Raw genomic sequence first — 16,161 nt, 5'->3', positions numbered from 1 at the left:
TGAACAAAAACAAAAGAAAGAAAATTAACCAACAGATGTGCAAGTTCTAATGAAGAAATAACAACACACACATACACACACACAGAAAAAAACAAACAATAAAAACAAAATGACATGCTATCTCTAAAACTCAACTTCCCACAGCAACATCCCTTGTTGAAAATAAACGAAGACACTTTCAGACAAAGAGTTCAAAAAATTATCACAAGGACAAACAACTCAAACAATACAAAAACACAGAGGGACCTGAGATAAAGAAGTCAATCCAAGACATGAAAATATAGTTTAAACTTTTAAAGAAGACCCGAACTAAAAAGATGCTGGAAAGGAAACACTAAAGGAAACACTTTAGTGTTTGCTCTTTTAAGAGCAAATTAGAAATATAACTGATGTTGGTGTCTGGTTAATAAAAGAAAGAGGAAGTGGAAACGGAAAGCCTCACCAACAAAATGTGTCCTGTCAAAAACAGAGATTTAGTGACAGCTGACAAAGTAGAGGTATTGAATTATTTAGTAAAGGTCAGCGAAAATTTTTAATACATATGAATGGAACATAGAAGAGTTTTGAAACATCAATGAAAGACCAAGATTCCAAATATGGACCCAAAAGAAGGAGAACATTATTACATTAAGAATGGATTTGGTAACATCACAGATGAAAACTTCCCAACCCAAAGACAAAGAAGCCCATCTACATAAAAAACAAGGTCATAAACAGCAACTAGCAGACAAAACTATACATATTAAAGTTTAAACATTAAACACGGAGGATAAAAAAAAGGTTACTGAAAAATGCAAGGCAGAAAAGTGAAGTCATATTTAAAGGCATAACTGTTAAAACAATAATTGTTTAACAGAAACCTTTAAAGCCAGAAAGGCCTAGAAAGGTGTACTCCAAACCCTGGGAAAGCACAACTGTCAACACAGATGTTTATACCCAGAAAAACTAGTAAAGTTAAAGAAGAAACAAAATTTTCCATGGCAAAAACATACTAAAAGAATTTATGACTAGAAATCCAGCTCTACAGAGCTAGAATAATATTTCAATTTGAAGAAAAGAATAAATATAACCAAGACTCATAAGGAACAAATAAGCAATGTCAGGACAGGTAATCAAAACAGATCTAAGAAAATACCACTAAATCAACAAAATGACAAGAATTAACACACTCATGCTATAATACCTGAAAAATATTAATCTCACTTTACAATAAAAAGACACAAAAAGACTATTAGAACAGAGGATTCATCAACAAATGGGACATCACAAAACTGTAAAGCTTCTCAAGGCAAAGGACACCGTCATTAGGACGAAATAGCAACCAACAGATTGGGAAAAGGTCTTTATCAACGCTATATCTGATAGAGGGCTAATGTCCAATATATAAAAAGAACTCATGAAGTTGGACTTCAGAGACTCAAATAACCCTATTAAAATGGGGTGCAAAGCTAAACAAATGATTCTCAACTGAGGAATATCGAATGGCTGAGAAGCACCTAAAGAAATGTTCAATATCTTCAGTGATCAGGGAAATGCAAATCACAAAAACCCTGAGATTCCACCTCATACCAGTCAGAATGGCTAAGATAAAACTTCAGGTGACAGCAGATGCTGGCGAGGATGTGGAGAAAGAGGAACACTCCTCCATTGTTGGTGGGATTGCAGACTGATGTAACCTCTCTGGAAATCAGTCTGGAGGTTCCTCAGAAAAATTGGACATAGTGCTACCTGAGGACCCAGCTGTATCTCTCTTGGGCATATACCCAAAAGATACTCCAAGGTACAACAAAGACACATGCTCCACTATGTGCATAGCAGCCTTATTTATAATCGCCGGAAGCTAGAAAGAACCCAGATGCCCTTCAACAGAGGAATGGATATAGAAAATGTGGTACATTTACACAATGGAGTACTACTCATCTACTCAAAAACAATGACTTCATGAAATTCATAAGCAAATGGATGGAACTAGAAATATCATCCTGAGTGAGGTAACCCAATCACAGAAAAACACACATGGTATTCACTCACTGATAAGTTGATATTAGCCCGAAATCTCGAATTACCAAAGATACAATCCACAGACTACGTGAAGTTCAAAAAGGATGACCAACATGCAGATGCTTCAGTCCATCTTAAAAGGGGGAACAAAAATATTCATAGGAGGAGATATGGAGACTAAGTTTGGAGCAGAGACTGAAGGAATGGCTATTCAGAGCCTGCCCCACCTGGGGATCCAGCCCATATGTGTGTGTGTGTGTGTGTGTGTGTGTGTGTGTGTGTGTGTGTGTGTGTCCACCAAAATTAGACAATATTGATGAAGCCAAGAAGTGCATGCTGATATAGCTGTTTCCTGAGAGGCACAGCCAGAGCCTGACAAATACAGAGGCGAATGCTAGCACCAAAGCAATGAACTGAGAACAGGTTCTCCAATAGAGGAGCTAGAGAAAGGTTTGAAGGAGCTGAAGGGGCCAGCAACCCCATAAGAACAATACCAACCAAACCAGAGTTCCTAGGGACTAAAACCACTACCCACAGAGTACACATGGACAGACCCAAGGCTCCATCTGCATATGTAGCAGAGGATGGCCTTATTGGGCACCAATGGGAGTAGAAGCCCTTGGTCCTACTAATGCTGGACAATGCGTAGGAACAAGCTAGTGAAAAGTGGGTGTTAGGAGGGGGAACGCCTCCACCCTCTTGGAAGAAGGGAGGGGATAGATAGGGGACCTTTTGATGGGAAACTGGGAAAGAATAACATTTGAATTGTAAAAAAAAAATATCCTATAAAAATGCATTCCAAGCAAATGAACCTGAAAAATAAGCAGATATAACTATTCAAATATTTGAGAAAACTAGATAGAGATGCAAAATGGATACTTCATGCTCCTTATAGAAAAACTCTACCAACAGGAGATTACAATCACAAAAATATATGCATTTTCAAATACGTGGATGCCTGATTTCACAAGGAATCACTATTAAAAACTAAAACCACAGATTTGCAACATAAGTGACCACAGGTGACTTAACATGTGACTCACCAATAGACAGAGCATCCAGAAATAAACTAAGCAGAGATAGGCTGGAACTAAATTGCATATAAAAGAAGAAAAATCAAACAGACATACCTAACAGAAATTCATACAGAATATTCCATACAAAACACCAAAATATACACATTCTTTTTCAGAAGCCTATGTGGTCTCCCCTAATAACCACATATTAGTACACAAAGTAATACTCAACAAATATTGGAAAACTGAAATCACATCCTATATTTTACCTGACCAAAACAAATAGAACTAGATATGAATAGGCAAATAAGTGACAGAAAGTATAAAAAATGCATAGAAACCAAAAAGCACACAACTGAATGATAATCATGTGAAGGATGAAGCCATGAACGTAATTTTCAAAATTCCTAGAAGGGTCAGAGAGATAACACAGAGGTTATGTATACTTCCTGTTCTTGAAAAGAACCTAGGTTGCTTGCTAGCAACTACATGACATCCCACAACAGCCCATAGCCTCAGTTCCTTCCCATAACTCCAGTTCTGGCTTTTATGTGTACCAGACATACACATGGTGCACATACATACCTACAGGTAAAACACTCCTACACACAAAATCAAGAGTAAATTATTCTTTAAATATAAACTTAAAAATATCTCAGAATTGAATGAAAATGAAAAGACAACATTTCAAAATCTATGGGACAAAATGAAGGCAGTCTTAAGAAGAAAGTTCATCACTAAATGTCTACATAAAATATTAAATGTTCTCAAATAAATGCATCAATGATGCAACTAAAGACCTTGAAAAAACAAGAACAAATACCACTGCCTAAAAAATAATTGTATGGTAAGAGGTAATCAAAACAAGGGCTGAATTAGTGAAATGGAAATGGAAAAATTCAATAAACCAATCAATGAAGCAAAGAGCTGAGTGTTTGAAAATGTTAATAAACTTTTGGCCAAGTTAATCGAAATAAACTGAGGGTCCAAATTAAGAAAAATACAAATGTAACAAGAGACATTATTTTAGACACCAAGGAAATTCAGTGAATCACGGAACACCCTTTAAAAATCTATATTCCACAAAGCTGGAAAAGTTTAGCAAATGGATGAATTTATAGATACATTTGGCTTAACATATTTAAGTACTCCACCATAAATCTCCTATATTTAATAACACATTCAATAAAGTAGCAGAATAGAAAATTAACAGACAAAAAATCAGTAGCAGTTCTCAAATGATGAAATCCAAGTGGTTGAGAAACACACTTTAAAAGGTTCAACGTGCTTAGAGCCATTAGGGAAATGCAAATTTATAACTACTTAAGATTTCCTCTTACCCTAGTAAGAATGACCAAGATCATGAAAGCAAATGGTGGAACACGCTGCAGAGAAGAAGCATTTATATATTGCTGGTGGGAGTGCAAACTGTTACAGTCACTATGGAAATCAGTGTGGAGGTTCTTCAAGAAGCTATAAAGAGATCTATCACATGATCTAGTTAGATCACTCTTGGCCATATCCTCAAAGGATTCTGTATTCTACCATAGAGATACTTGTATATCCATGTCCATTGCTGTTCTATTCACTCTAGTGGGAAAATGGAAACAACCAAGATGTCTATCAAGTGATGGATGGATAGTGAAAAGTGTTATATTCACACGATGTAATATTATAGCTGTTTAGAAAAAAGAAATGAAATTTTCATGTAAATGGGTAGATGGTAAATAATCCTTCTGAGTGAGGAAACCCGGGCTCAGAAACACAAACATGTTTTCTATCATGTGCTGGTATCAGCTTTGACTCCTTGAACATGTAGATTTCTTTTGGAATATCCCTAGAAGTCAGGAGTTCAGCAAGGTGCCTTGGGGGTGAACATGTTTCCAGGGAGAAAAAATAGAATGCAGTCATATTAAGGGCTAAGGTGGAGTAATGGTACAGGGTTAAATGGGAAAGGGAAGGATAAGACACCACAGAGGAGAGAATAGAAAGATATAAACAACACTAGAGGTATTTTGAAAAAGTCATAGGGAAAACCTAGTACTATAAAAGTTTCATAAAATAAACTCATGCTCATCAACAAAGAATTTAAATGGAGTTACCCTACAGCATCACAGCATGCCCCTACTTGTTCCACAGGCCAACAAATGAGTGACAGGTATGGGTTATCTCTTTTGTTCTATGAAGAGATAAATGCATCTCTCAGCCCTCATCAAAGACACTTCTTTTTTTCAGTAGATAATGATTAACACAGAAACTCATAAATGGCCAAGGTAAAGAGAAAAAGAGACTAGATAACACTCAACCTTGAACAGAATATTTATATCCAAGGCTCAGAAATCATTGAAGGGAGCAGAAATATCCTAAAAGGCAGAGGCAGAGGATGGATAAAAGGAATCAGTGTTTTCTGATCACAGCAGGGTAGCTGCACATGCGAAATCTTGGCAGCTGAGACAGCACTTACAAGACCTGTGCAATCTCAAACCAGACAAAATTTTAAGAGGGGAGTTGAATACAAAGTCCCACAACTACCTAAAGAGTAATTGGCTGCTTGCAACGTGTTGAAAACCTTCCAGTAAAGGCCACATATCCAAGAATGTATGTGCAGAACAACTGAACTTGATTTGTTATTGTTGTTGCTGTTTTAACATACCAAATTGCATTGCTAGGGAAGTGAGATGGATCTGGTAGTAGGGGGTTAGAGAAATGCATATGATCAAGATACACTGTATGAAACTCTCAAAGAACTAATGAAAATGAGAAAAAAAAACAAAGCTTAAAAATTATTTTCTGTGTTACTAGAACATCATTATCAAAACTAAGAAATTTCCTAACACCATGCAAGGAAGGACACACCTTTGCCCGAACCTCTTAAGCTATCCCCAAAGTTATTGCTTGGTTTCATTTTTAAATTTTTTTGTGAAAGAATTTTACTAGGTGGCATAGGCTACCCTAAAAATGAGTATAATCCCAGGGTGGCTTCACTCTTCCTGGTAATCTTCTTCTGTTTCCCAACTGCTGTGATCATAGACATGAGCCACCATACCCAATGTTATGCATTTTTGACAGAGTCTTGTTTTATAGCATCAAGATGACTTCAAACTTGTACAACTCCTAACTCGGCCTCTAAAATATAGGTATTATAATAATGTGTAATCATATCTCAATTTTGACTGTTTCTTCAAGCTATTTTTATATCAAGGAGCAGTAGAAGTTTACAGGTGCATTTGATTGTAATAATTGACTTCATAAAAAGCATGGTCTGAATGGCTTATAGAAATTATTTTTATATTTGTTTTTGAACTTTGACATTCAGTGCTTCTTATATGCTTATCTTAGAAGGAGCATATGATAATATCATCTGAGAAAATAAGAAGTCAGTTACACAGTATTCTCACTTCTAGGCTTCTGTCATGTAGTGCAACCCCCATGACCAGATAAAGCTAGGATATGCACATTCATATGTCATTATTTAAAGGTTAGGGCTATTTAAAACTTCCCTTAAAAAGCCATATGTCTTAGCAATAGACACTAAATAAATAAGCTATGGAAGGTCCATGTGAAGGAGTGTTACATAGGTCATTAAAATGTATTATGATCATAGACAAATAAAATGTAATTTTGACAATAGTAGAATAAAAAACTGGTTGAAATCATATAATCTCATTCTTTAAATATATTAATAATAATATATAATTATAGAATAATAATAATGTATAATTACAGAAAATATTTAAAAGGTATATGAAAATATACATGATGATTTTCATATGAATGATTACTTTTTAATTGTATATATTCATATTTTTTCAAAAGTTCATGATGTGTGTCTTTTATATTAAGAATATTTTCACATATATTTTAATTTTGGTTCTGAGAATAGAACTCTGGATTTTTCTCATGCCACATATACCTGTGGCTTCTAAAAATACTGTTTACGAGACTATATTTTTAGCAATGATTTCAAAAATATGTTTAAATGTGTTTTCTCTTATTTATGAGGTGGGTTCTTTTTTACTACTTCATTATTCATTCATTCAGATGACCACAATTTTGTTCTTCTTCCCCACTCTTCACTTATTTTCTTCTAGAGCCACTTGTAGCCTACATTGTTGAAAACCCTCCCAGCTCACCATCATTGTACACGGTGCCCTCAGAGCTTTTCTCATAAAAGACGCCATGGGGTTGTATGCTGAATGGCTGGGAGGCACGGTTATAGAAGACCACCTGGATGGTGTCACCCACTTCAGCCCTTATCACTGGACCTGGAAAATGGGAAAGGGAGACTATGAGAATGAAAACAGATGAAGAATAGAAACAAAAGGATAAGGAGAGGAAATATAACTGAATATACACAAGATAAGGAATACTTCTCTTTAAAATAATCTATTCTAAGAATCGTGCTATTTATAAAAATAAAGGCACTATTAAATCCATTGTCCCTTTCTTTTTTTTTTTTCTTTTTTTATTGGATATTTTATGTATTTACATTTCAAACATTATCCCCTTTCGCCCACTCTCATACCCCCTTGTGCTCCTTCTGCTTCTATGAAGATGCTTCCCTTCACACCCACCCACTCCCACCTCTCCGTCCAGGCATTTACCCACACAGGGGCATCGTGCCTTCACAGGACCAAGGGACTCTCCTCTTATTGAGGCCAGAAAACGCCATCCTATGCTACATGTGCTGTTGGAACAATGGTTCCCTCTATGTGTACTCATTGGTTAGTGGTTTAGTCTCTGGGAGCTCTGGGGGGGTCTAGTTGGTTGATATTATTGTTCTTCCTATGGAATTGCAAACCCCTTCAGCTCCTTCAGTCCTTTCTCAACTCCTCCATTGCGGTCCCTGTGCTCAGTCTGATGGTTACTTGCAAGCATCCTCATTTGTATCTGTAAGGTATGGCAGAGTCTCTCAGGAGACACCCATATCAGGTTCCTGTCAGCAAGCACTCCTTGGCATCCCCAATAGTAACTGGGTTTGGTGGCAGCATATGGGATGGATGCCCAGATGGAACAGTCTCTGGATGACCTTTCTTTCAGTCCTTGTTCCACTCTTTGTCCCCGTATTTCTTCTTTTAAGTATTTTGTTCCACCTTCTTAGAAGTACTGAAGCATCCACATTTTGGTCTTCCTTCTTCTTGAGCTTCAAATGGTGTGTGAATTGTTTCTTATACCCGAGTCAGAACCATTTCAATTAGTCTTAAATTTGTTTTCTGTTCTCCCATAGTTACATTTCCTAGTTGGTTCCATCTAGGATCTGAGCTCACCAAAATCATATCCAAATTATAATTAAGGAGGATGCAGGCCTTGAATAGATAAGTAGCCCGCCAAGACATGGTAATCTGACAGAACTTCACAAACTTTGATGTGACTTGGAGGTCACTTGAGAATACCAATACATCAACCCTAGCTGTACTTATGATGACATGCTCCAGGCTAAACCTTCTAGATTGGTTTTCGCTCAATGTCCACATGGTGCCCCCATCACTAAACAACTATGTATACATAGCTTTAGTAAAAAAAATAGACACTTTCTTGCTAGGAATGATATTTTTCTCCTCACACATTTTTAATAATGTTTTCTATACAGAATCAACTGCACACAAATATCCCTGGAATATTATTTCTAAAGATTTCTCCCACCTGATCTATTTCATTTCTTGGTTCCATGAAGTGATTAAACCACCTAATCTTCTTCGGTTGTATTAAAAACTGTGCTTTAGACCTTCTAAATAGTTTCCAATACCATATAACAAGCCTAGTTCTGTATCCCTAATAATAGTGAACATGTCTATATGTGGTGGTGGTATACTTCTGGCTCTAGACTGATCGATCTTACTGTCTTTTAATAGCTCCTCAACAATACTCCTACAGAAGAAACTCACAGGATGGTATCTGTATAATAATGGTAATAGGGGACATTACCAAAATATTTTGGTAGTGCTAGCTTGAACATCATAAACAAAAATAAACCTAAAGTTCTCAAATGTCTTATAGCAAAATTCTATTTGTCTATGCTTAACCTTGATTTTTGAACACACTCCAACCAGGGACACATTTCACAAACACTCATTTCTTGGGAATGAACTTGGGAGATCCATTTATACAGACTTCCCTTGAATCACCAGCAGACTCAAGTTACAAACTCTTCACTTCTTTTGTTTTCTACTTCATAAATTTTTAAGATTCAAATTCCTTTGATATTCAAGATGTGTTTCTTCTTCCTGATGTAATCTTTCCTGGAATGTCTCATCTTGAAAGGCTTCATATCGAACTTTCCAGTAAGTACCTCCAATTCGACTAGAGCTCTTCTGGAAGTACTTATCTGGGCCACTATGTGAGAGGGTAAATGTTATATGAATACATTGAGAATCAAATAGACTCCCACCTCACCCTTTATAACACAGACTCCAAGAGCTTTATGAATCACCTAGATTAATTCACAACAAGGAAGACACCTTCTCTGGTTTATAGCTCTATTAAGTGGAATAGCAAGAGTTTTCTGTGCCCGAATTCACTTGCCCACTTATGAAGAAGCTTTTAGAGCACACTAGTACTTTCTTTCTAGCAGTCTCCAGAAACTGGGTGTTGGATGGATATTGGTAGCTTTTATCCCTTTAGTAACTTCTAAAATCACAATTTTTATATAATACGTGCATTTTTCAGAGCTTCAGCAGTACATGAATACTCTTTGCTGCAATACTGGTTGCTTTCTCCTTCCACATAGGTGGATGTCTCTAGTGTCGCCCCAAGGTAATAGCCAGCCCCAGCAACTAATATCCACTTACTTGTCCCTCTAGTAATCATGATCACTTCCTTCATAGTTCATGTCTACATTTATTAGCATATTTATTTTGTTCCTAGAGGGTCTAAAAGTTTGTTATCTGTTTCTCTCTGAACAGCTAGCAAAGAATCCCTGTTATCCTTATCTTGTCATGAGTAAAGTCTCTGAAAATGTCACCCCATTGTCACTGGAACTTTTGCCTTTAGACACCTAACTTTGTTTTGCCAGAAATATGGTCAAAATGTATTTTATATCCTAAATCTTAAGACAACAACAACAACAACAAAACAAGCAAGCAAACATATACTAACATAATCTGCAAGTCCTAGGCAGGCGGAAGGAAGAAGCAGCAGGATCAAGCCTCCTCAACATCAGACAATTTCTCAAGAACTTTTCTATGCCCAGTACATTCTGCCATCACAAAGCCATCTTTATCTCAAGTACACCCATAATTTCTCTACATAAAAACGGACTGTCTCTCTATAGTATACATATTATTAGTAAATTGTCAAATGCTCTTTAAGCTCATTGAGAAACTTACTCAGAAGGTGGGGCTTTCCCCTCCCCTTTCAGATACAAGCCTGTTTGTCTTAAAGTGTCTTCTAAGACCACTTGTCCAGGGACAGCTGGTCCCCAAGCCCTATTGGAAGGTTAAATAAGAACAACAAAACCTGACATGAGCAAAAACACCATGCTCTTGAGAACAGAAGGAGGGTAAGTTGTTAGGATAAAAACAATGTGTCCTTGAAAACAGCTAGGAGACAAATCATTCCCAAGTACCTTCCCAAAGCAAAAGATTTAGCTACTGCTTATCCTATGATATAAAAATATAATATGGTATAAAAAGCAAGGAACAACTAATTAGAAGTCTCACCAAAGAGAAGATATTTTACCTGGTGAACATCTTAACTTGTCAGAGCATCCAGCCAACTATTTTGGTTCCTGGGTAGCCCAGTTGGTTTCTGTTCAATGATATAAATGTATGATCTGATGGTCTACCATCCCTCTTCTGGTTGCTATTTTATTCTTTATTTCTAGTTGCTTAACAAAAGCCATTCATTCAAAAACAAGTGCACAGCTATGATGAACCATTCTCCATGGAACACTATCCCTAGGCACTGGGCAGATGTTAAGCAATCTTAAAATCTGTTTGCTTATTTGTTTTTCTTAAATAAAACCCTGCTAAAGAAAAAAACACTATCAAATTCTGTGTACAAAATCTGTATTTCTTTAATACTAAAACCAGTTAAAAGCACAAACACACAAAAATATATATTATAAAGTAATCTTGTTGTTATGCATAGACACTACATTTCTTAATAAAATACTCACAAATGGAATTCAATAACACACAAAATATGTTATTGCCATGATTCCAAGAATGCAGTGGTGCTTCAACATATGCAAATTAACACATAAAAATCAGTAGTCTACCTATACATCAATAGTGAACATGCTGAGAAAGACATCAAGAAAGCGATCCCATTCAAAATTGCCTCCAAAATTACTTTGGAATAAATGTAACCAAGGAAGCAAACAATCTCTACAATGCAAACTTTTAAATACTCAAGAAAGAAAGTGAATAGTACTCCAGAAGATGAAATCAACTCACATGCTCATCAAAAGGAAGAATTAATATTGTGAAAATGACCATGCTACCAAAAGCAATCTATAGATTCAATACAATGTTCATCAAAATTTTATCACCCTACACAGAAACAGGAAAATATATTAAAATTAATTTGGAAGCATAAAAGATCCCAGATCACCAAAGAAATTCTGAACGAACGCACACATGCACGCACGTGCACGCGCGCGCGCACACACACACACACACACACACACACAAACAAACACTGCTAGAAGTATCCGAATAACTTATTTCAAATTGCTTTACAAACTTATAGTAATAATTATTAAAGGAAATTCATGGATTTTAAAGAGCAAGGAACGTGGAAGGATTTGGAGGGAGGAAAAGGATTATAATCTCAAAAGGTAAAAAAATTAAATGTCTTACAATCATTTAAAATAAAAACAGGATCAGAATAATACTGCAACAAATACAGACATGCAGATAAGTAGAGCAGAATCAAAATCCACATGCAAGCCCACCCACTCATTACAGCCCCTTGAATTTATATAAAGATGTCAAAAATACATGGTGGAAAAAAGACAAACTTCTCAACAAATAATACTAGCAAAATTGGATGCTCACATGAAGAAGATGAAATTAGATTTCTGTTTTTCAACCTGCACAAAATCAACTACAAACGAACCAAAGAGCTTAATGTAAGACACGAATTTCTGAAACTGCTAGAGGGTAAAGAAAGGAAAATATTAAAACCGTATAGCCATAGATAATGGCTTTCTGAGAACTACAGTCATTCAGAATATAAAGGCTGACACTGAGAAACGGAAACATGAAGTTTAAAAAATTCTGTACAGCAACAGAAACAGATAACTAAGTGTACATAAACCCTGCAAATGACATTTCACAAAGTTAATAGATAGAATAAATTAAAAAACCACAAAAAATTAAAAACTCAAGCAATCCAATCAATAAGCTAGCTAATGAAATGAATAGACAAATTCTCTTTTAAAAACACAGCTCTTTAATGTGTGTGGTGTGTTGTATATACATGTAATGCATGTAAGTATGTGAGTACATATGCCCACGTGTGTACATGCAGAGTCCAGAGAAGGACAGTGTCTTCCTCTCTTGTCATCTCACCTCATGGCCTTGAGACAGCATCTTGCCCCTTCACTAGGATAGACAACTTTTTAGATCTATCTGTCCATACTCCCCATTGTTAGGGTTTATAAGCACAAACAGTTGCTAGAAATTCAAACTCAGATCCTCATACTTGAAAAGCAAATATTACTCCCAACTGACCCATATACTCAGCCCCTATACAGTTTTCAAATGATGAAATGCAAATGGACAATAAACATATATAATAAACACTCTTCCTCATGTTATCCCAGAAATGTAGTTCAAAATGTCACTGAGTTTCCATCTTACCTCCATTAGAATATCAGCCCTCAACACAGAAATGTTGATTCAGCTGTGAACACAAGGGAATTTTACACACCGTAGGTTGTAATGCGACCCAGTCTAGCCACTATGGAAATCAGTAAGGAGTAGTTTCAAAAGTAAAGGAAAACAACACCCAGAAATAGATCTATCATATAACCAGCTGTACCAAAGGAGCACAAATCCACATATCACAGACACACTTGCCATCAGTGTTTACTGAATCACTGTGCACAGTAGCTTACCTATGAAACTACTTTATGTGCTCAACAATTCAGGAGCGGGTAAGGAAAGTATGGTATGTATGCAGTATACACAATGGAATTGTTACAGCCACAAGAATGAAGTTGCACTAATGGCAAAAGAATGGATATGATTAGGAGAATCATATTCATCAAATTAAATTAGTTTCAGAACAACCTATATTGTATGTTTTCTATCCTCTGTATTTTCTAGATTTCACAGCCACCTAAGATCGTGCACATATATAGAACAGAAAAGTAGAATCAGAAAGAAGTGGAATTAACTGTTTGGGGAAATAAAGAATACTAATGGAAGAGGAAAGGAGTGATTAAGAGGAGGTTAGGAAAAAACATGGTGGGAATTATACACCTAACATACAGTATTTATACCTGTAAGAACATATTAAAAAGTAAAATATAAAATAAAAGTCACTGTTATTACTGGCAACAAACACTATAAATTTATCGTGTGATCCCTTCTGCTAATTCATTTTCCAAGAAACAAGCAAAAACATTGGGAAGGAGCCAATCTGACTTTCTAATTAGCAACTATTAAATGACTTGCTTGCCATGAGAAAAAGGAGTGCCAGTTTAACATCCAACCAGACTATACTTGTACCAGCACCAACTATGCATGCTTTGAGACACAAGATTATATAGCTGATTGTTCTGGCTCCTTGAGGTACAGTTCTAGCCAAGACTGTCTGAAATAGTTTGTTCCAGATGTTTTGTAATCAGAAGTCTTGAAAAACCATTTCCACTGTAGTGAAATAGTGTCCCTTTCCATGAGGGGACAGTACTAAGACTGATCTTTTTTTATTTTTTATTTTTTTATTAACTTGAATATTTCTTATATACATTTGAGTGTTATTCCTTTCGGTTTCGGACAAAACATCCCCCCCCTCCCTTCCTATGGGTGTTCCCCTCCCCACCCTCCCCCAACAGTCTAGTTCACTGGGGTCCAATCTTAGCAGGACCCAGGGCTTCATCTTCCACTGGTGCTCTTACTAGGATATTCATTGCTACCTATGAGGTCAGAGTCCAGGGTCAGTCCATGTATAGTCTTTAGGTAGTGGCTTAGTCCCTGGAAGCTCTGGTTGCTTGGCATTGTTGTACATATAGGGTCTCGAGCCCCTTCAAGCTCTTCAGTTCTTTCTCTGATTCCTAAGACTGATCTTAAACACAGCCCAAATGACTGGGGTTGTTGTCAACTGGAGTTATGATTGCCAAAACAAATGTCTATGATTGGTCCAAATGCATCTCCTCAGACTATGGAATCAGCAGCCTAGACTTACTCAGAAAGTCAACTGCAGGACACCATACTGTTCTTCCTCAGCTGTATTGCAGTATTAGCTCCAAGCAAACATTTCTTCCAAGTGGTGATTTTGACTGTTTTTTCTTATGTGGTCTGAAGTTGTAGCATGAAGAATTGGCAGTGACGATAGTCTAAACTAATAAATGTGTCTTCCTTGAGATAAACATTGATACCATGGGCCTCATGCACAGCCTGGTTGGTAGTTGAACAATTTCCTGCCTTTGACAATAACTTGATCATAAGATCAGTGTGTGAGAGATGAATAATCTACACAGGTATAGCTTGAATACAGTATCATCCAGTGCCACCCACAGTCACTGTATAAACCTAACACTGCTTATCACCACCTTTCCTCCCTGTGTTGCTTCTGATCCCTGATACTGGGTTCCTCCTGAACAGCCCAGTATGCATTTCTAAGCACCAAGCTTCCAACTACTAAGTGGTGCTGCTTTCATTGTTGCTTGATAACAGCCTTGAAGGCAGTCCCAGAAGCTGGTGCCTTCTAGATGGAGCTCCCAAAAGATATATTTACAATCAGTACCTAATTTGAGATCCCAGGGCCAGGATTCCCAGTACAGAACTCTGGAAAATGCCATTTGATAACTGAATAAGTAGTATTTGTGGAAGCCTTACACCTGCATATTAGCAGTACACAAAGGCCTGAATTTACCTAGCAGGGCCAACATCACAGCTGCAGAGTATCTGAGAGTTTCAGGTGGGGTCCCACATATCAGCACAAATCTTCAGGATTCTATTTTCAGTGAGAAGAAATGCACTATTCCTAAGTAATCCCTACCATGCCCCAAGTCCAGTCTCTAAATAGCACTGACTCACAAGCAGCCGTCGGTCAGCAGCTGCCTCTGGTGCACCCTGGCTCCAGCATATAGAGACTGATACCACACGTTTTTACAGAGAACAATGACAGATGAAGAAGCCACTGAACGGTTTGAAGATAGTCAGTTCAGAAAGAAGACATGAAATGGAACTAGAAAACCTGAGAGAGTGGGCTAAACGAAGCCATGACAAAGAACCCATGGAGTCTCTGGTTAGCAATCCCGTTACACAGAACTCCCAAATCTTTAGAGTCAAAGGCCTCGGATTCTTGAACAAGATACATAAAATTAACTGTTGCCAATGGCCAAAATTCTGTATACTCTGTGCTATAAGTGGTCCAGTATCTAATGCCAGTTTAAGGACTGCAATATAAGAGGGTGATACTTCTGTTACTTCTGTTTGTTACCATCACTTGCTGCTGTCAAACATGGAAAGGCAGCAAAGACGCCTATCCATGACTTCTATGCAGTCAGAGTGAATGAATCTCAATCCAGGTACTACATGCCACCTTCCAGTCAACCCACACCAATCTGTCCAATACTCCCTTGATTCTGTCCTAAGCCATCCGCATATCTTTCCAATGTTTTGCCCCAGTCATCTACCAAATGCCACCTCTGTGAAGGAACTGGCATTGTCAATGACCCAATGAGTTAGAACCAGGTCTAGCAACCAAGTAAATAACTTCTTCCTGTTTTAACTTTTGTAAATATGCTTCATGTATTAAAAAAAAAAAGGATTCTGGAGATGTTCCTACAAAAGGATGAACATGGACTCGCCACAAGCAGCCTCTTTTCCCATAAATTTCTCAAACTGCTTTTTTATACCCGTGCTCAGATTAAAAGAAGAAAAGAAGGGGCTGGGGATTTAGCTCAGTGGTAGAGCGCTTACCTAGGAAGCGCAAGGCCCTGGGTTCGGTCCCCAGCTCCGAAAAAAAA

The 16,161-nt window shown here is 37.1% G+C and overlaps 1 protein-coding gene across 1 annotated transcript in view; it reads right to left on the bottom strand.

The window, feature by feature from the left end:
* The window catches only part of Heph (hephaestin), an 87,184-nt gene that overhangs the window by 60,298 nt on the left and 10,725 nt on the right, over window positions 1-16,161 (bottom strand). Inside the window, exons 7-8 of the mRNA XM_032889826.1 lie at window positions 9,223-9,350; window positions 7,151-7,291 (exon numbers count right to left, since the gene is read on the bottom strand). Coding sequence (XP_032745717.1) covers window positions 7,151-7,291; window positions 9,223-9,350 — 269 coding nt within the window. The remainder of the gene's footprint in view (window positions 1-7,150; window positions 7,292-9,222; window positions 9,351-16,161) is intronic.

This window comes from Rattus rattus, chromosome X, assembly GCF_011064425.1.
Source record: "Rattus rattus isolate New Zealand chromosome X, Rrattus_CSIRO_v1, whole genome shotgun sequence".
In the NCBI taxonomy this organism is placed as follows: domain Eukaryota; kingdom Metazoa; phylum Chordata; class Mammalia; order Rodentia; family Muridae; genus Rattus; species Rattus rattus.
This window is presented reverse-complemented; position numbering and strand designations above follow the sequence as displayed.